This window comes from Chamaea fasciata, unplaced genomic scaffold, assembly GCF_029207755.1.
Source record: "Chamaea fasciata isolate MVZ Bird 193981 ecotype frontalis unplaced genomic scaffold, bChaFas1.0.hap1 SCAF_24, whole genome shotgun sequence".
Lineage (NCBI taxonomy): Eukaryota > Metazoa > Chordata > Aves > Passeriformes > Sylviidae > Chamaea > Chamaea fasciata.
The window spans coordinates 4517852-4538928 of record NW_027094109.1 but is presented as its reverse complement, the minus strand read 5'-3'; the positions used below and the strand labels follow the sequence as shown (position 1 = coordinate 4538928).

Sequence of the window (21077 nt, the reverse complement as noted above, 5' to 3'; positions counted from 1 at the left end):
AAACCCCAGCCTATGGATAGCTCTGTTGTTTAATTAAGCTTATCACAGGGAACCTGATCCAGTTCCTTGCTGTATTAATGTCACTAATTCAGTTTCCCCTCGAAGAAGCTTCAGAACAGACTGCAGGGGATGTAATTCACTCCACTCCCTCTGCTTTACAAGCCTGGCTGGCTCTGGAACATCTCAATCCTCACCCAGTGCTGGTGCTGATTCCTCCCCGATCCCACCAGCTCTTCCATCACTGCTGACATCCCAGGAGCCTGCAGTGGGTTTGTTCAGCCTTGTTCACTAAGAGTTTTTGTGTCTTCTTTAATTTACTCTCTGCAGCTGAGCCTCTCCTGCAGCCTTGCTATCCCCCCCTCCCTGCCTTGCTCTTCGCTTTGCCCTCTCCAGTTTCTGTGTGGTGCCTTTAAAACTTTTCCAGATGCAGGAGAATCTGTAATGAGCTCCCAAGCTGAAAGCAAAAAGCTCTTCGCCCAAAAGTCCTTCTTCACCCACACCGGAGAGCCTCGCACTGGAAACCTCAGAGATTCTCTGGGAAAACTCGGAGCAACTTTTTAAGGGTTTTGTGGTTGTTTTTCCTGTTGTGCCAGGGATTCTCCAGGCAATGGATGAAACCCTCCCTGCTTAGGGGTGGTCTCCAGAGGATGCTGAGACAAACTGCTCCGAGCGGGGATGTTGCCGTGCATCCCTTCACTCACTCAGGGCACTGCAGATCCCTTCTCTCAAAAAGCCATCTAAAAAAAACCCAAAGTGGAAATGCCTTTTTGGGTTTTTTGGGGGTTTTTTTTGGTCCAAACGACCAGAAAAAGCATCCTGGGATTCGATGAATTAGCAATGTGCTGCTGAGATGGATAGAAAGGCAGGAAAAACCCTGTCAGAGTCCAGGGAAAAGCAAATTGCTGTTTCTCTTTCCCATCCAGAAGTCGGGGGAGAAGCCATCGGGGAGAAGGATTGCAGTGGGCAGAGCGTACTAACGAGGGAAGGCAGGGGGACATTAAAGCAGCCCCATTAACTCAGCTGAGGGCTGAGTGGCAAAAAGTAAATAAACGGAGGCTGTGCAGATTGATCAGTATTGGATCTGAAGGGCTTCCACATCTGCTGTGGCAGCTCCTTCGCATCCCATTCCAGCGTGACTCAGCAGCAAAAGGTGTTTTCTCCATCAGGGGAGGGCAGGGATGGAAACAACCCCGAGGCACGTCAGGGCAAGGCTCAAGTGTCCTTTTATACCTGGATCAAACTCTTCATGTGGCTTAAGACGTCTGGATCCTTGTCAAGAGGGGTGAGGTTTCCAATGTCACCTTTTCCCAGCTTTATTCAGCTTTTCAGCTTTTCTGTTGGAGCAGACAGGTTTAGGGGAAGGTGTCCCTGCCCTTGGAACTTCTCCCTGCCCATGGAGCTTCTCCCTGCCCATGGAGCTTCTCCCTGCCCATGGAAGGTCTCCCTGCCCATGGCAGGTCTCCCTGCCCATGGCAAGGAGGTGGAATTTGATGATCTCTGAGCTCCTTCCCAACCCAAAGGCTCCCAAATGCTGTTTGACTCTTCCGCCCACACTCAGCCACGAGGCATTGACCCATTTCTCTTCACACACGTTCCTGCTTCCAAGGATTCCCATCTCCCAGAAGATCTGTTTGCAGTGCTGACTCTGTGACGCCCTCGAATGCCTGAGGGCTGAGGCAGAGTTGTCAGGTTTTGGTGGCAGGAAGGCTGAGTGTCTAAACAAGGCTTCCTGAAGCCTCCTGGCACTTTAAATCTGTTTATTTGCCACGTGGCCCTGGAAAACCTTGAGGAGCCACCTTATCTCTTCCCTCTTCATCCATCACGAGAGGATGAAAATCATTGCACCCATCATTTGTCTGGCTGATATCTTTATAGGAATTGCCATATCTACATCCAGCATGGTCGCTCTTTGTCCTTGGGCCCATCTTTTAGGGATTTGTCACAGCAGCAGTGGCCACTAATCTGGAACAGGAATGTCTCTAAACTCTCCATAGTCATGCAAGCAAACCCCCAGACCCCTCTACAATGCTTTCCCCCTCCTCACCTTGATATTGGGGGCACATCCGAGGCTGTTTTCTGTCCCTGTGTGTGGATTGATCCCTGGGTGGGGGAAGCCAGGACCTGGAATTTCCCTCCTGCGTCATTTGGGCTGAGCTGTGCATCCCCTGCAGGGCACCGGGGTTCGCCAGTCAAAGCTGAAACAGGGAGGTGCTGGAAGAGGAGCAAATGCACTTTAAATGCTGAGATATCCAGAGGAGTTCAGAGGAAAATGGGCATTAAAGATTCAGTGGCTTTAGAGGGACCTCCAGTTCCTTAAACCCTGTAACCTGCTCTCTCATCCTCACCAGGATCAGAGGAAACGGCCTCCAGTTGTGTCAGGAGAGGTCTGGATTAGAGATTAGGGAAAAATTCTCCAAGGAAAGTCTGTCAAGCACTGGCCCAGGCCGTCCAGGGTGGTGGTGGAGTCACCATCCCTGAAAGTGTTCCGAAAACGTGTGGATGTGGCACTTGAGGACAGGGTTTAGTGACCTTGGGGGTGGCTTGGTGATCTTCGAGGTCTTTTCCAACCTGCGATCAGAAGGAGCTTGAGGAAATGGTTTCCCTGCAAGGCAAAGTGCCAGGTTTGGGAACGTTTCTCTCCTTAAATCCCTGTCAGTCAGAAAATCCCCAAGTGTTGCGGATCTCCGTGCGTGCTGGAATAGCCACTGAAACTCAGCTACCTCTGGGATTTTGTGGGTACAAAACACATTTATTGAGGGTATTTTGTGAGGTCTGGGACATTCCTGCCTGCTCTCTGCCAGCTCTGCCAGCCCCAGATCCCACAGCTCCATTGTTCATTGCCATCTCTCAAATCCATCATTAGAGCCATAAATCCTACTGGACTTTCCCATTTGTTCGTTGTTTTTTGTTGTTGTTGTTGCTGTTTTTTGGGTTTTTTTAAACTCAGAACTTTACCCATTGTTTCTTCCTCCCTCATTCTTTTTGCTCGCCTGGCAGTGGCACTTGGGGTTTGTGTGGTTATTTTTCTTTTATTTATACTCTCCGCTGACTTAATTAAGTTCTTGCTCATTTCTTGGTCTTGCCAAGTTTATTGGCCCCACCAGGGCTTCCCAGTGCTCTCTTCCTACAAAACCACAGCTGCTGCCAGTCACCTGAGACCACGGAAATGGGCAGGAAAAAACCTCCTCTGGAAACTCAGCTTGACATTATGGAAGCAAAAGACAGGCAGAAAAAAAAATGATCTTCCCGACTCCAGTCAGTGTTTTTAGGCTGGATTCCTAAGAAAATGAAAATTGGGCATTTAGGGGATGTGGGTGGCCATGGAGGAGCTTGGGTTTTCGGCAAACTCTGGTCCAGTTTGATAGATGGGGCTGAAAATCTGGATTAGGGGGCAGTGCTGTGGGGAGCTCCTGCTGGAAGCAAATTCCTCGGGAAAAGAAAGCCAGCCATCCCACCACACCACACTGACCCGTGCAGAGACAAGCTCCTGGAGGCTGGAATTCCCTGTCGTGGCTGGAATTCCCTGTTTTGGGGGGTTTGTGGACATGCAGGAGAGCCCCTGGTGTTCATTCTTCCAGCCTGTCCCTTCCTTTCAGAGAGAGAATCCCATTCCCTGGCCTGACACCTTGTTCCTCCTTCTCCCTGCTTTTCTCTCCTTGGTTTTGGGAATTCTCTTGGCAGGTTTTTCCAGGGTGTGGAGTGGGATTCAACTGGTCACAATCCCAGTGTTTAAATCCCCAGCTCAGGACTTTCTCCACAGCTGCAGTGCCTCAAGTCTGGCTGTGAGAACTCACAGGAATTTCCCTTTAAAACCAATTTCCTGCCTTGCTTTGGTACCAGAGTTCGGGTTCAGACCCCCTGCGCCAGCTCTGGATGCGAAATTCCCATTTTAGACCCTTTTCTTGTCTTTTGGTGCCTTTTTGCTCCTCTCTTCATGCTCAGGGTGTTTGCTGCTGCCTCAGGGTGGGATTTATATTCCCAAAATCAGGTGAGGTGAGGAGCCTGGAGGGTTTTTACCTGAGGGATGATGTTTGCTGGGATCCAGGGTTGGTCCCGCTGAGGCTTTGCATGCCAGCAGTGATGGACACATCACCCCCTTCCTTCTCAATTTCCCGGGGAACTCCAGGTCTCGGGGAGTGTAATTCTGATTTTATGTACACAAAGCAGTTATTAAAGAAGATAAAAGAGAGATTGTGTTTCAAGCAGCAGGAACTAAAGCCCTCAGCTGTTTTTATCACACCTCCCCTGAATTTGCTCTCTCTGGATAGCAGGAACGAGAGGGAAGCTCCATTTAAATGCAGATTTCCCAGCGCTGGCCAAGAGCAATAAATAGCCCTCTGCTACCCCAACCAGACAAATATTATCAAGCCTCTTTGTGAAAAGGATTTTATGTTTTCAGATCTTCTTTTTTTTTCCTTGATGAGATGCTCTTACCTCGCAGAGTAATAGCGTGTTGACGCCGTTTTATTTTATTTTTAAGCAGCACTTCAGAGATTATAATGGAAAATACAATCCCACCTGTTTCTCCACTGGAGCTCCACTTGACAGCCCTGTAATGAGGAACTGTGCAAATTTCTTCTCCCTTACTGTACTGACAGCCTGGAGGGTTGCTGCCTTATTCAGCAGAGCAGAAAAGCACAAAAGAAAGGCAATTTTGGCAGCAGTTTTTAATCACCTGACCCTGCAGCCTCGTGGGTTTGGAGGTGGTTTGGAGTTCAGGAGGATGGGGAGATGTGGAGCTCTGGGGCATCTCCCGGTGTTCCTCAGCAGGACGTGGCTGTTTGAAGGATGAAGTGTTTTCCTGGAATTCTTTTGGGTTTCCCGGTTTGGAGAGGAAGGAGTGGTCGGCTCCTGTGGCAGGTACTGGGATCTTCTGGGGGACTGAACTGGGCTGGACTGGGACTACAGGTTTTAATTTGATAAAGGGAGCATAGAGGATTTGAGGAGTAGGGAATGGTGTGGCCAGCAGGAGCCACCTGGAATTCTGTGTCCGTTTCTGGGCTTCTCATGGAATGAGGGACATGGAGGGGCTGGAGCATGTCCAGGGAAGGGGCTGGAGCCCCAGGAGGGGCTGAGGGAGCTGGGAAAGGGGCTGGAGAATTCCTGAGGGAGCTGGGAAAGGGGCTCAGCCTGGAGAAAAGGAGCCCAGGGGGATCTTGTGGCTCTGCACAAGTCCCTGCCAGGAGGGGACAGCCGGGGGGGTCGGGCTCTGCTCCCAGGGAACAGGGACAGGAAGAGAGGGAACGGCCTCAGGCTGGCCCAGGGGAGGCTCAGGGTGGACAGCAGCAGGAATTTCCCCATGGAAAGGGTTGTTAAATCTTGGCAGGGGCTGCCCAGGGAGGTTTGGATCCCCATCCCTGGAGGTGTCCAGGGAAAGCCTGGACGTGGCACTCAGAGCTCCGGTGGAGATTGGGCACAGGCTGGGTTTGATAATCCCAGAGGTCTTTTCCAACCTCAGCGAGTCTGTGGCTGTGTTTACAGCATAAATCAGAAGAGGTTGTAGGTGTGATCTTAACCTGTCACTTGGGACATTTAGGAAATATTGCAGGTACCTTTATGTGTTTTTCACTTGGAGGGACAGGTTATGAACGGTGAAATATCCTGTTTACCAAGCCAGTGCTGTGTTAAATCTGCATTTTCAAGAGATGCCTTGAGATGGAAGTCGTGTTTCTGAGTATGACTTTACATTTCAAAGGTACAAAAAAAGCATCTGAGAAAATGTAAATAAATAAAAAAAAAACCCGCCATGAACGGGGCAAGGTCAGCTGTACACAGTTTGTTGTGGCTGTGTGTAATCCTCGCAGTGGCATCTGCTCCCTGTTATTGTTATAAAAATGTGACTTCATTAAGTTTTGGATGAATCATGAGCTGGGGAGTGATGCTGGAGCCTGTCAGAGTGCATATGCTGGGAGTCTGGCTGGGGCAGGCAGCGCTCCAGGAGCCCCAGAGCCCTGGGGAATGGAGCAGGGAGCCTCTCTGCTTCCTCAGCCCTGCCTGGAACCAGCTGAGGGTGCTGAGGATTCAATGTGTGAGCTGTCTGAGCCGGCTGGGGCACTGAATCAGACGAGGGCTGTGTGTCACCCAGCTCTGGGAGACAGCTGTCTGCGACTCGGGGAGCTCGCAAGTGACAGCCCTGCCTGGCCCCTGGCTGCTGCTTTGGCACAGAGAGGCACGGCTGAGCTGTTTGGGGTGAGAAATCAATGTCCTTCCTCCCCCTGGAGGAGTTTTCTCCAGGGGAACAGGCAGAAGGGGTTGAGCATCTGCTGTCACAGCTGGCTGTGGAGCCACATGGCCCCGTCCCGTGTGGGCTGAGGGATGTGGGGCTTGGGGAAGGCACAGGGAACCAATTCCTGTTCCTGGCTCAGCAGAGAGCACCAATTCCTCCTCATCCCCCATCCCTGAGGGCTGAAAAATCCCTGCAGGACAGTCACTGAAATCTGCTTTTCTCCGAAGGTGCCACCCCATCCCCTTGCATTTCTCTGGCTCCCAATCACATCTTTATTTTTTAATTACACCTTTATTTTTTAATTATACCTTTATTTTTTTTCTGCTTCTTGCTGTTGAATCATTAACTCTGAGTGCTGCCTTTGAAATCTGTGTCTGATGGAGATTTGCAGTGGAAGTCACTTGTTGCTTGAACCTTGATCGATTATTACCCAGCTACTCCAAAGGGATAAACTCCCCTGGTTTGGTGCTTCTGGGGCATGGATTTTTGTGTTAATTGTATGGAAATTCCGAGTAAATGGAATAAAAAGCTAATTATTACGATGGGAGGGATGTTTTTTCTCGGTCAGGATTGGAACATCCCACAGGAAGAGATGTTCTTCCTGAGAAAAGCTGAGTCCGGGCTTAACTCAGTGCCTGGGAAATCTGCAGTTCCAGGTGCTCCTGGCTCCCCCTGCAATATTTTTCTCATCATTCATGGAGAAACAGTCTAGACCGGAGACATTTATCACCATGGGGAAGACAGAAGTGATTTTTGAGGGCAACAAAGTTCAAAGACTTTGCTGTAAGTCTTCAGGATTAAAGGTTTACTTGATGCATCTTCCCCTGTTTAATAGACAGGAAGAGATGAAAGGGAATTTCTGTAAAGGTTTTTGTTCATACTTAATGATGCCACTATTAGATGAGCTTTGGCACAGTGTCCCGAGCCATGCAGCTTTAAAACCAACCTTTTTTAAACATTAAATGACCTTTTTTCATCCTCCAGCTTTAATAAATAAAGATTAGTTCAGCCTCATTACCTCCCTAGTCCTGGGGGCTGGTTTAATATTTAGTTAAAGTAACCAGTCTCCCAAAATGAGCACACTTTGCTGGTTTCCCATCCTAAATCCCACAAGGGAGACTGGAAACTCTCCTGGAATTAGATCAGGGTTTTGGAGCTGCTGCTGCCCCTTCCAGCTCTCCAGCTGAATTCCTTTCTTTCCAATACCTGCACTTTGCCCTTCCTCTTGTGTTTGCTGCCGAAATTCAAATTCAATCACAGCTGAGTGGGTGAAAGAGTTTGCTGTTGTTATTTTGGGTTCTTTTCCTTTCCTTTCCTTCCCTTCTTCACCTTCAGGGAACTTTTCAAGATTCTCAAAAATAAGAATAGAAATTCCCATCCTGAACAGAGATTTAAAAAAAGGCCCTGTGCAAACTTTTTTTTTGCTTAGCTGGCTTGAGGAAAGTATTCAGAATGCTTTGCTTTTGACTTTTTTTATACTTAAAGATCAGTTAACTGTACATTAATGGAAGTGGATTTTGTTTGAAAGCTGCCAATTAGGAAAATACTTGAAAACATTCCCCAATTTAGTGATTTTGAAGCTTTAAATTAGAAACTAATGAATCTGAGAATGCTGACATCCACTCCCCCACTGCTGATCTTTAATTTTACAGAGTCAGCACCTGAGCAGGAGCTGCACTTGGTGATGTTCATCAGGCTCAGCACATGGATTTACCCTTCCCTGGGAGCAGGGCTGGAGGAAAAGTTTCTACAAGAACTTTCTCCTCTGCTTCTCTCCTGCAAAAGCCGAGTTTGTGGCAAATCGTTCTCCCAGCTTTGTTCTAATTAAAAGAAGTCATCAGCCATATTAATGTCCTAAAGGCCCTGCTCCTGGCCTTGGAGGAAAGCACAACCCTTTTCGTTGCATAATGAGATTGAGATTAACTCAATTTAATTCCCATGAAACTGGGGGAAAGATAAGAAAAGAAGGAATTCTTGAGTATTATCAGGATATGAAGTAAATCAGGCTGCTGTGGACCACCTTTGGGCTTCCACTGCTGGGGTGAGGGCAGGGCTGGGACCCAGAGATGCTCTGCAGTTGTGCTAGGAGGGAAAAGATCCCACTGGGATGAGCAGGGCAAGGCTGGGAAAAGAACCCTGAGAGGTGGGAGCAGAAATCAGGTTGTGCTTTGAGTTTTGGGGCTGGGTCAAAGCCTTAGGGGCAGGAAAACCAAAGGAAAAGGAGCCTGGGCCCCAGACAAGGGGGTCTGGGCTGTGCTGGAGGCTCTGTGGTGGCAGAGAAGGGTGATGGGAGCAACGAGGACCCTCCAGGCACAGCCCCGATCCCTCTGGGGATCCCTCAGTCCCACCTCCAGCTCAGCATCCCTGTGCTGCTCTCACCCTGGTCCCAGCCAGCTCTGCCTTCCCAATCTGTGTGTCCTTGGTGCCTCGCTCTTAGCACTCAGGATACCTCCCTGATGGGCTTTATTTCAGTTCCCAGGCTTTATTTCAGTAATTTTATTTTATTTATTTCAGTTCCCACGCTTTTCCCTACCAAAAAAAAAAAACCACCCCAAAGCTGCTGCAGCACAAGGGCAGGTTCCAAAGCTCCATCAAGGCACCCTGGCTGCTCCAGGGAGTTCCCTCTTTCCCCGCCATGAACCAGCAGAGCCCCACTAAGCCCAGCTCTGCTCCCCTACACCTGATCCAGCACCTCCTGGATGGCTCCGCTCCCTGTGGAGTGATTATCTGGGGAGGGAAGACAAGAATTGGTGGGTTTTTTTTTAATCCACACAGCAAACAGAACCTCTGCTCCTCCCCAGATAAAATGGCAAAGCTGCGTTCAGGGGGGAGAGCTCCTGTTAGCAAGGCTAAACCCACCGGGGTGCCAGCTCCTCAGGAAATTCTGGCCTGAATGCTCCACTCCTGAATCCTTTTTGCCTTCCCTCCAGAAAGCAAAAATAATACCCCTCCCCACCCCCCTCTGCCTAATGCAGATCTGAGTGGGCAGCCCCAGGAGCTGAGTTCAAGAGTCAGGAGCATTCTGTTTGAAAAATATTTGTCCCTCCCCACCCACGGCTGCCCACGTGCTTCCTGAAATATTGCAGCTCTCCGCTCCCTATCAATGCTTCCACAAAAGAATCATCCGGGGTTTCGGGGATGATGTTCTGCCTTTGTTGGGATGTGAGGCGGCGCCTGGGTCTGGGTTTTTTAGGGTTGGGCAGCTGGATGTGCCTCTCTGGGAGCAGCCAGCCCGTGTGGTGCTGGGAGCCTGGCGGCGTGGGCGGCTGTGCTGTGGCATTCCAGCAGGTAAAACAGAGGCTGCTGCAGAGATTTCACCACCCACCTGTCTGGCAGGACCTGGAGAGTGGGAGAAGCAGCGGGAAAGGCCACGTGTGGGAAGGGGAAAGCGCCAGCTCCGGCGGTGACGGGAGCACAAACAGAGCTCCTGCGGGGATCAGGGAGGGTGAGGACGGGGAGGCGAGGGGAGATCCCAATCCTAACCAGTGCCAACACCTTTTTCCCCCCCACAGCTGCCATCCTGGATGACCCCATGGAGTGCAGCAGAGGGGAGAGGCTCTCCATCACCCTGGCCAAGAACCGCATCAACCGTGCGCCTGAGCGGGCGGGCAAGGCCCGGGTGGAGGTGGACATCTTCGAGCTGCTGCGGGACAGCGAGTACGAGACGGCAGAGACCAGTGAGTGCTGCGGGAGCTCGGGGTCTCTGAACTGTAGGATCAGCGTGATTTCAGCAGGAGACATTTATTGTTTACATTTGTCTCGGTTTGGAAAAGCTGGAGCGCCCCTTGGAATGGGGAATATAAACCCCCTCCCGCCAAATTATTATAATTTTGCGATTAGGGTCTTCCAGGAGAAGATATGGGGATAGGAAGAACAGTTCTTTACTGGGTGTATTAAAAAAAAGAATACAAATGTAGCAGTACAAAAAACCCCAAGCAAACAAACAAACAAAAATCCCAGAAACCCTGACAGGGTCAGAACACGACCTGACCCCTTGTTGGTCAGGGTGTTGGTGTCAGCCCAGTCCAGTCCTCCTGCAGTGACAGATGTGGTTCTGGTGGAGCAATGATCCTGTAGGAGGGTGGAGTTTCCTCTGAAGGTCCAGTGGTGCTGAGATGGGTCCGGTCTCCCTCTGGGAATCCAGTGCACACAGGCTGTGCTGGTGTTCTGAATGCCAGGTTTGATCCAGGCGGGAATGCTGGGCTCCTCCCCCTGGGTGGAGCCTCTCCCCGTGGGATGATGGGATTGTATCAGCCCTGCAGTGAGCCTGGATGGCCCATGAACAGCAGATATCCCCTGGAGGGAGGATGGGTCCTGGAAGGGATATAGAACACTGCCCCAGCTGGTTTGAACACCCACCCCCTTTCCCCTGGGGTTATGAGGAATGGGTTACACCAGAGATAAAGAAAACACCTCCCCAAACAGTTTCAACAGATGGAAAATGGAATACGCATTTTTGGTTACGTATTGCAACCCCAGACAACATTACACTATAGATACTAGGACTGCTGTTCATGTGTTCGTGCATTTCCCGATTGGTGCTCTGCTTTGTTCACATGGCAGGCATGCATCCCTGAGAGAATTTGAAGGTTCGTTCCAAACCTTCACAGCCTCCTTTGTCTTATTGTTGTCTTGGTATTTTTTGTTTCTTAGGCTCTTCTTATTTTTAGGACAGTTTGTGTCTTTGTAACCTTGATACATTCTAAAAGAGCTGATAATAACAACAACAAATACCTACAGGTGGTAGTTTGACTGGAGCATTTTATATTCTAAGTTATACATTGCTACAGAGTCCCACCCCAGAGAGCCCAGCTCTCCTCCCAGGAGGTGTTTGGTGCACTGAACTTGTGATTTTGTGGCAGTACAGAGAGAAAAAAACCATCTCTCTGCTCCGTGAATAGAGCAGTTGTCATTTGAGGTGGATGAAATGTGCTGGTGCGAGCCCAGGCGTGGACTGAGAGGATTCCTGCCCCCTGTAAGCTTTGCCACCACTCGGTGTCTTGGGACAAATAATTTCCTTTAATCCGCCTGTCAATAAACAGGGGCAATGCTGATCCTTTGTCAAGCACTTAATGGTGAGCAAACAAGAGACTCTCGGGCAAGTTGGGTGCAATTAAGTTGTTTTTAAAACCCCGTGGAATTCTGCGTGTCAGCAAACATGTCAGCTCTTCCCGGAGCTCGAGATTGGCAGCAGATTTATTTACGCCAAGTGAAGTTTTTCAAGTGATGTTTGAAATCATGAGGATGAAGAGGAGCTAATTTCGAAGGAGCAGCAGATTTCCCATGTCCCTTTAAAGTCCCTGAATGAAACTTGTTCTTTATTAGGGTTGTTCCTCTGGATATGCCACTTCTGTGCTGGTGAATAAAAAATAAATTGATGGTCACTGTCCCCAGTTTGAAAGGAGCCCAAAAGGTCTATGGTAGGCTTTTTTAGCTGTAAGAGGGAAAACCCTTTGGAATAGGAAATCCTCCTTTTAGAACCGTTTTTAAGCCGACCTTTAGAGTTCAAGGGAGGGCTATAACTTTTTATTACCAGTTGGCTCAAGGAAGCTGGAGAAATCATTTTAAATAATAGGGATTTTAGACTTGTTCCCTAATGATTCTGCATTCCATGACTGTGTGATCGGCAGGGCATCCCCAAAAAGTGTGGCAGAACGTTGTGGTTTGGAGCTGGCTGGTTTTTCCTGGCGTTTTGGTGGGTTTTCTGCCCAGCAGTGCTCTGGGCTCTCCAGGTGAGCTGGCAGAGCAGCTCCGTGGGGCTCTGGGATCAGCACATCGCTCCTTCATTTCCTGAACGAGCGTTGGCACTATTTATAGAAGCGTGCAGTTAATAAAGAGCGTCTCAGCAAGTACCTGGGCTCTATTTATAGAGCCTGGCACCCGGGAGGCAGCCCAGATTAAACCCAGCTCAGGGACTTGCACCCAGCACTTCTCCACTGCTTTGGATCCCTCAATTTTTTAAAGATTTTCCTGATCTTCTCCATCTCTGTTGCCCACTGTTGTCCCCTAACTTGGCACATCCAATTTACCTGGCCACACCTTGCAGAAGGGATGGGAATTGCCTGGATTGTGTGGAATCACAGAATCACAGACTGGAAGGGGTTGGGAGGGACCTTAAAGCTCATCCAGCTCCACCCCAGCCTGGCCTGGGACACTTCCAGGGATCCAGGGGCAGCCACAGCTTCTCTGGGCACACAATGAAGGGCATTCCCACCCTCACAGGGAAGGATTTTTTCCTGCTATCCCATCTATCCCTGCCCTCTGGCAGTTGGAAGCCATTCCCCCTTGTTGTGCCACTCCATCCCTGTCAAAAGTCTCTCTCCATGTTTATCTTTCCCTCCCTTCAGCTGGAAGGGACAATCAGATCACCCCAAAGCCTTTTCTTTTCCAGGCTGAACAACCCCAACTCTCCCAGCCTTTCCTCACAGCAGAGCTGCTCCATCCCTCTGATCACCTTTGTGCCTTCTCTGGATTTGCTCCAAGCACATTCCCAGTTTGCCCCTTAAAATATCCCTGTGAGACTCCTAAAAAAATGAGAGAATTCCTCATTTTCCTCAGCTTTCTTTGTCTTTGAAGGACCTAGTGGCATTTTTAGCTCCAATTTTGGTCCTTCCTCATAAATATCCTGCTTGTAGCAGCATTCCTGGCCTGCACCTTTGTTTGGGAAAAGACTTGATGGCAGGCAAGTGAGGAAGAGGCGTCTCCCATTTCCAGTTTTCACCTTGGAGTGATTTTCTGTGTTTTCTTTACTTGGGTTTTTAGAGCAGAAATTGGAGCAAATGGACTTGATTTTGGTGAATTTTGCAGAGTGTTATTTGCCTTTTCTTCAGGAGGGGGAAAAAAAAGAATGTCTGGAAGCTTTTCTTAGAAAAGGAATAATCTGGATTCTGTATGGCTCCGCTATTAATGTCACTGATGTTACTCTTGATTTATCCCGGTGGCAGAGGAAAATCAGATCCCTGAACTTAAATTTCAAGGCTTTCATGGCTTTCAAATGCTTCAATACGTTGCTGGTATTTGTTATGACACACAATATTAATAAAAACTGTTGAGATGTTTTAACCTGTGACTGCAAAGCTGTTTACAGCTGTTTAATACTGTTCTCACATTTCACACCCTTTGATTCACTCTTAAATATCACAGCTCCATGCTTAGCTGACAGATCTAGGAGTGCTGGGATTACAGCACATATGGCATATAGAATAGGAAGAAGAATTTGGGGGAGTTAGGGTTTTTATTTGGGGAGTCAGGGGGGTTTTGTTTTATTTGATTTTATTTCTGAAGCTGTTTTTCTCCAATCTTTTCTCCAGTTCTCTCAGAATTTGGGGCTCTCTTACATTAAAGCACCTGACTGGCTCAGGTGTTTCAATGTAAGAGAGCCCCAAAATCTGAAGTACTCCAGCAGGTAAAATCCGAGTCAATCCATCACATTCATGCCTGGTTTTCTATTCCAGCTTTAGATATGAATGAACACAAACTTTGGCTGTTCCTGTGTGATTTTAAGGAGGTTTCAATGATAAATTGTGGGCAGAGCCTTTTTTTTTTTTTTTTTTTTTTCCTGGCTGTTGCAAGGAACGGCTGTTCTCTCTTTGTGTTTGATGTTCCTTTTGTGCAGCTCCAAAACGACTTGTTTAATCATGTCTTTATGGAAACCACCTTGTTCCTTTTGATGCCCGGGCAGGACAGATTTCCCTACTTGTCGCCCTGTCCCCTCTGGCCTCGGCAGCCTTTTAACTCCTCTTTGTTGTGAGTCCAAACACCCCAGGGCAGGTCAGGAGCCAGAGCCAGAGAGCAGCTGGAGAATTGGAGTTTTGATTTATCCACACCGATATTTTGAAGTGCCCTTTCAAAGGGTCCTTCCAGTCACTCCAGGGTGTTGTTTTCACCTGTCCCACTGTTCCGGGGGGTTTCTTGTTTCAGCCTCCTCTGGTTATCAGGGAATCGTGGAATGGGTGGGGTTGGAAGGGACCTTAAGGATCAGAATCAGAATCACCAGGTGGGAAGAGACCTCCGGGATCATCGAGTCCAACCCAACCCTGACCTCAGCTAAACCCTGGCCCCGAGTGCCACATCCAGTCTGTCCTTAAACACATCCAGGGATGGTGACTCCACCACTCCCCGGGCAGATCATTCCAATACTTTATCACCCTTTCTGTAAAAAACATTTTCCTGACACCCAACCTGTATTTCCCTCGGTGCAGCTTGAGGCTGTGTCTTCCTGTTCCGTTAGTTGCTGCCTGGAGAAGGAGACCAACCCCACCTGAGCACAGCCACCTTTCAGGGAGTTGTAGAGAGTGATAAGGTCACCTCTGAGTCTTCTCTTCTCCAGGGTAAACAACCCCAGCTCCCTCTGGATCATTTTGTTCCACCCCTTGCCATGAGCAGGGACATTTTCCACTATCCCAGGTTGCTCCAAGCCCTGTCCAACCTGGCCTTGGACACTTCCAGGGCATTCCCAACCTCTCCAGACCTCTCTGGCTGCAGGTTCCTGTCAGGAAGCACGAGGGATGCTTCAGGAGCATCTCCAGCGCCCCTTCTGTTTGTTCACTTGGTGTTTTGTCTCTGAGAATCCCGTGGCCAGTCCCTGTCTCCGGAGATCTGGGCTGTCTTTTGCAATCAGGCAGCTGCCGAGGTATTTCCACACCTTCCCTGCTGGTTTGTTTTGAATTAGAGCCAGGAATCTTCTGTGCTTTCTGTTTGAAACCCTGCTCAGGTGTCTGTGTGCTCTGAAAGAGATGATTCTGCCCCGGGGGTGGACCCTCTCTCTCTGGAGGGAGTTTTCAGCCCTGCTTTGAACAGGGCAGGATTCATGGAAACGTTTTCCAGGTGCTCTGGGATCTCAGGAAGTGAAAGACACTCTGACCATGTCTGAGGCGATGTGCATACATTTATCATCAAGAGCGACTCATTTGCTGTGCTTTTTCGTGACCAAAAATAAGTTTGCAGTTCTGCCTTCCTTTAAAAAAATACCTTGCTGTGTCCCAAGCGTCCAAACCTGGATTTAATTCCCAGTGGAAATGACTGGACACTGCCCTGCTGCACAAAAGGAGGGTCACTGTGCCCTGAACACACCCTGGTCCACTGATGGTCAGTGATCTTTGGTAAAGAGGTCCTTAAAGTGATGCCACTTCAATGTCCAGCATTCTTGAACCCTGAATTCTGAACAACGTCAAAACTGGGACAGAAACTCGGAGCTGCTGGCGCCTGCAGCACTCACAAAGGCCCCTGCACAGCCCACGGCTTTTGTGGTGCCCAGGTGCTGGAGCATGAGGGGATCTGAGTGTCTGTAATTACCCCTAGTTACAACCCCTGCGATTATCACGGGTGGATTTTGGGTACAGCACCAACATTTCCACATCCTGCAAGCGCTCCTCTGGCCGCCCATGGCAGCAGCAAGGTGGAGCCTCTTCTCCCTGTGGAGACCTGACAGCATCAGGTAACGCTCTGAAATAGGAAATGTGCTCGGATTACACGAGGAGCTCTCCAAATGTGGTCAAAACCTTTGCCTCAGGCACCTCCACTTTGTTCCCATTCATTTCCCTTCATTTTTGTGGATGTTTCCCCCTGGTAGTGATAAGCCAGGTCTTTTTCTTCCTCCACTTGTTGCCACTCCGTTGCTATGGCTACTTAACCCACTCTTTTGTTCCTGTTAGCAGGCACTGAGAAGAAAAAAAAAAAAAAATCACTCACCGAACTTCCCCCTGCAAATTTTCCCCAGGAACTTTGTCCTGGTGACCTGTGGATAAGGGAGGGCTTGGAGCAGCTCCTTGCTCGTGGGTGCTGAGCTGAGAGGGACTGATGTGTGCTGCTGAGACAGCAGGCAAGGCTTTCAAACTGCCGGCGCTCTTTATTTAAAAGGATCTTCTGGAGAGGTTTAAAGTGCCTGTAAATTTTTTAAGCACGGAGGAAAAGCAAGCCCAGGATTCCTTTGAAGATGCTGCAGAAAAATATCCCTCATTCTGTGGGAGATTGAGCTGTTGGAGGGCGAGGGAGCTCAGAAGGAAGGAAAACCCAAGAGGAGATGTTTGCATTTCATGAGCACTTTCTGTCAGAAGTCTGAGCAATCAGTGGGGACTGGGGAGGATAAGGAGTTTTTCCTTCAAAAGAGAAGCAAAACCAATTCCCCAAAGTGACAAATTAAATGAGATTTGGGCCTCATATTCCAGTCGTGAGGCTGGAGAGGCTTCGGGGGTCTAAGGCCAGACAGAGATCACAGACTCACAGAATGGTTTGGATTGGCAGGAACCTTAAAATTCATCTTGTTCCACCTCCTGCTGTGGGCAGGAACAACTCCCAGGGTGCTCCAAGCCCTGTCCAGCTTGGCTTTGGACACTTCCAGCGATCCAGGGGCAGCCACAGCTTCTCTGGGAAAACTTGAAACTGAAATGTTCACTTCCCAAAGCCCACACTCAACCCCAAATCTGCTGATCTAAAACCACTCCAAGCACAGCGAGCTTCCCTTCCACTTCCAGCCTTGATTTAAAGACTCAAAGTCACCAAAACTCCTGCTCTGATCTGTAGCTCAGCAGTTTTGATGACAAATTCACTTTACTACCAAAAGAAAACATGTTCAGATTTGAATTTTTCCAGCTCCCAGAAGTCTTCACAACCCTCACAAGAGCTGCTCTGAGGTGCAAGGTTTGATATTGAAGAGTTCCTATCTTGAAAATCTCAGCTTTGGGATGCAGTGGTTTGTTTTTCACACACAGAAATGCTGTGAGCTCACCCTGGCCAGAACTCACAGGAGTTTTGGTGCCTCTTTTCTCCTTTTTGGTGCCTCTTTTCCTCCCCTTCAGTATCCAATTTCTTCAGAAAGATTCCAATTGAGCAAATGTAGCTTTGTCTGGGGAAAAAGCTGAGTGTGTGAGGATGCTGAGGCAGGTCTGGCATTGCAGGAGGAGCTGTGGCCACCTCTCAGCAGGCTTTTGGAGCTCAGGGACTGAGCTCTCACCTCCTGTCCAAGAGGTTTTTCCTGCTCTGCAGGAAGGGTTCTGAGCCATGCAGGGGATGGCAGCAGGGAGGTGACACCAGCTGGGCTGCTCCTGGGAGTGCAATTCAGCTGGGTTCGTGCTGTGAATTGAAAGGACCAAAAAGTTTAATCCAGAAAGAGATTTAACTCCTTGAGTTTGTCAGGTGTTTCTTTTTATGGTTCTGCTAACCTTGGTGGCAGGGAGCCCGAAGATTTAACTGCTGCCAGGAAGAAAACAACACAAAACAAAAGAAAACCAGCAACACAATCCTTGGTTTTACCACTGAACTCTGCAAAGATGAGGGGAGAAATTCCTGGAAGTCTGTTTGATGATTTGAATTGTGTAGCGTCTTCCATAAAGTTTAGTTCAGGTTTCTGTCCTGGGGACAGAAAGGGGTGGTACAAGAAAGGGTCAGAGATGAAGATTCTGGGGTTTTGGGCAGAGTTTGGGTGGGTTTTAAAAGGCTGGGGGAAGATGGAGAGTGCCACAGGCAGGGGAATAAAGGGATTTTTGGGATGGAAATGGCAGACAGGGTGTTGTGTGAAGGAGATGATGCCGTGTCCGTACTGAGGTGCAGCAGGCACTGCGAGCACGGCTGTCTGCTGGAATTTGGGGTGAATTCTGATCTCTGTTCCCTCTCTCTGATGCCCACAGTGTGCCAGATTCTCCCCAAAGGCGTGGTGGGGGTGCTGGGGCCTTCCTCCAGCCCAGCCTCCAGCTCGATTATCAGCAACATCTGTGGGGAGAAAGAGGTAAGTTTGTGGGGAGAAGTTCCTTTGTGCTGGTCGGAGTGCACAGCGCGGTTTCTCACCCCTCCTCCTAATGCACAGACTTTGGAAATGCCTTCCTTTTCCCTTTGCTGCCTCTTCCTGCCTCCCTATTCCTCTCTGCATCCCCTTTTGCTCCAGCTCCCCTCACATCCATCACCACCACGAGGGGTGCAGACCCCAAAGCTTGCCCTGACGGATGCAAACCCAAAGCTCCTGCCGTGACTTTGTGCACATACTTGGGAAGCTTTATGTTTACTGCTGTTCCATCCAGTTCAACCCCTTTTTATTTTTTATTTTTTTTTAATAATCTATGTCCAGGCTGTGTGCTGGATTTAATATTTTATAAGCCTCGAACCGTCCTACACTGATCTGGCTCTGCACTCGGGAGAAGAAATTGAGTTCTCTTCTCATAGTTCATCCCTTTAAAGCCAGCTAACATCTCTCAGCCATTTAGTGGCTCTCTCTGGAGCCCAGCCTTCCAGGAGAGGAGCGCTGTAAATAATTTGCATTCACAAATGAGTGCTGGTGGTTGTTCCTGGAGTGTGGAAGAGATGGAAGGGATCCTTCAGCCCTGATGCACGGGCCTGCGGCAGGAGGGGTCCCTTGGGGGTGTTTTTAGTGTTTTCTCTTGCTAAATGTCCTGCACATGTGCTCCATCCCAGGGAAGGCAAATCTGCAAGTGTTTTTTCCTCTGAAATTCAGATTCATTCTGAGTCTCTGATCTGAGGCTCCTGATTTATTTTTTTTTCCTCAGAAAGGGGAGGCGAGTACCGGTGCCCTGCGGAGGTGTTTGGTTCTCTCGGCTGCCCTGCAGGTGATGTAAACCTGCAGGAACTCCCTGGGATTCACATCCCAGGAGCATCAGCTGTGTCAGAGGGGACACAGAGCCCCCTGTGCCTGCAGCCAGCCCTCAGGAAAGGGAGCGGTGTCCCCAGGCAAGCACCGAGCAGCAGGTGGAGTGATGATGTTCTGGGGGATGAGCCTGTGCTGTGTTCCCCCGCTCACGCCCAAAGAATCCCTCTCCCCCATCCAGAAAGGGGAGTTGCACTGGGGCAGAGCTCTTGGGAAGGAGAGGAGGACTCTGGGGATGAAGGCAGGGCTGTGCCCAGCTCTGGGAGCTGACGTGCTGGTGAATTCCATCCCCCGTGTCTGCATCTCTCAGTCGCAGGCTGGGGCTGGATCCCTCCCAGGAGTGATCAGGACGCTGCCAGGAGCTGCCCTGTCTGCTCTGCTGACAGGAATCCACCTTTCCCTGCCTGGCTGCGGGCTGCGGGCTGGAATCAAGGCAGAGAGCAGCTTATTACTGCTGAGCTCCTAACCAACAGCTCCTGCTGTCAGTAAAGCACCATCACCAGCTGCTAACAGGCTCTCCCAGGAGGAGAGAGGTGGGAGACAGGGGCTGATGGCTTCGGAAGGACCAATAATGGAGGGAGAGAGGACCTGACACGCTGCTAACAAAGCTGTGGCAGATGTTTCCCTTTCTCCGACTTCTGTTTCTTCTGAAACAACTCAGCCGGCAGAAGAAAAACAGGATTGTCTCTCTTTATCTGGCTGAGCCCGCGGTGTCTGCGCTCTATCTGAGTGTCTGCCCGGCCGTTCCATCCCCGCTGCTCTGCAGGATGTGCAGCACAGCTACCTCGGAGGGAGCCCTGCGGCTTCCCAGCTCCTAAAATTCCCCGTGGAGCAGCATCCTGCCCCAGCTGCTGCTCTGCTGGATCAGTGACAAGCCCGGCAGTGCCAACACTGGTGGTTCCAGCCCTGTCTGGCCTCCTGTTGATCAGCAATGCCCAAGGCTTCTGGCTGCTGCAGCTGTTCCTGCTCTGCCCAGCCTCGCCAGCGCGGGGTCATCTTGTTCTCGCCTTCATCTCTGCTAATTAATTGCCTGGTGGCACCTCCATGGAGCAGGCAGGGCTGGATTCACAGAGCAGGGCCCTGTGTCCCTGCCTGCCTTCCCCAATGAAGGCCGGGCCCAGCTACAATTAGTGCCCCAGCTAATTAGGTTGAACTCGGAGGGAAGGTTTCCTGTGCTGTAATCACAGTCCCCGTTGCCTTGCGCTGAGTGGCTCAGCAAGACTTTTCCTGCTCCACTCCTTCCCGTGGCTTTTCTTCGCTGTGATAATTATTTTCCTCTGCCCCTGCACCAATCCCACCCTCCCCTCCTGACTCCAGTGATGCTTCTGCGGTTTTATTGGGATATTCCACTTTCTGCCTGCTGTGCCTTTCACACCGCGGGCCCTTGATCGCAGATTTACTTGTTTTCATTTCTACTTCCTCTTTAATTATATTTTCTCTCCTCCTCCCCACGCTCAGGTTCCTCACTTCAGAGTGGCTCCGGAGGAGTTCCTGAAGCTGCAGCTGCAGAGGTTCACCACCCTCAACCTCCACCCCAGCAACACCGACATCAGCGTGGCCGTGGCAGGAATCCTGAATTTCTTTAACTGCACCACTGCCTGCCTCATCTGTGCCAAAGCTGAATGTGAGTCTTCGCCAGGCTGGCTTTGCCTGCCCCTCTGCTCCTTCTCCTTTTGGTTTGGTGCTTGCTGGAGAAGGTCCCAGCTCAGAGCTGCCTTTTCCACTGCAGAGCAGTTTCTCCACCCTGGTGCCCCACGGAGGTGTTTTCCAGAGGATTAAAGCTGATGGGAAGAGATTATCCTGCTTCTGTGTGACCATCTAAAGAGTGTTTTGCTTCCACAGATGGGGTTTTGAATAAGAAAAAAAAAAGTTAAAAAGGCATAGGCCTGTTTCTGGAGCTTATTTTTAGGCAAGTAAAGCACTTTGAAACATGCCTTGCTCAAAGCCACGTGCAATTTGTGGCCTCAAAGCAGGATTTGATTCATGGTCAGCAAAGTGCCCAGAGTCCTCCTGGGCTCTGCAGCCGCACATCTGCTGGTGACTGTACATCTGGACACTGGACTTTCCACCTCAGCCTGGCCATCTCCACCTCAGCAGGGCCATCTCCACCTCAGCCAGGCCATCTCCTCCTCAGCAGGGCCACCTCGATCCCCTCAGAGCTCCCGGTGCAGCAGGAGCAGGCTCTGTGTCTCCTGAGCTCTCTGAGGTCACCGTGCAGTAGGTTTGGGGTGGCCACACCAGCTCTGCCTGCACTGCCCC

The 21077-nt window shown here is 49.9% G+C and overlaps 1 protein-coding gene across 1 annotated transcript in view; it reads left to right on the top strand.

The window, feature by feature from the left end:
• Positions 1–21077, top strand: part of GRIK4 (glutamate ionotropic receptor kainate type subunit 4) — a 184135-nt gene that overhangs the window by 102198 nt on the left and 60860 nt on the right. Inside the window, exons 3-5 of the mRNA XM_066203317.1 lie at positions 9739–9903; positions 17851–17948; positions 20277–20442. Of these exons, the coding sequence (XP_066059414.1) occupies positions 9739–9903; positions 17851–17948; positions 20277–20442 (429 nt within the window). The remainder of the gene's footprint in view (positions 1–9738; positions 9904–17850; positions 17949–20276; positions 20443–21077) is intronic.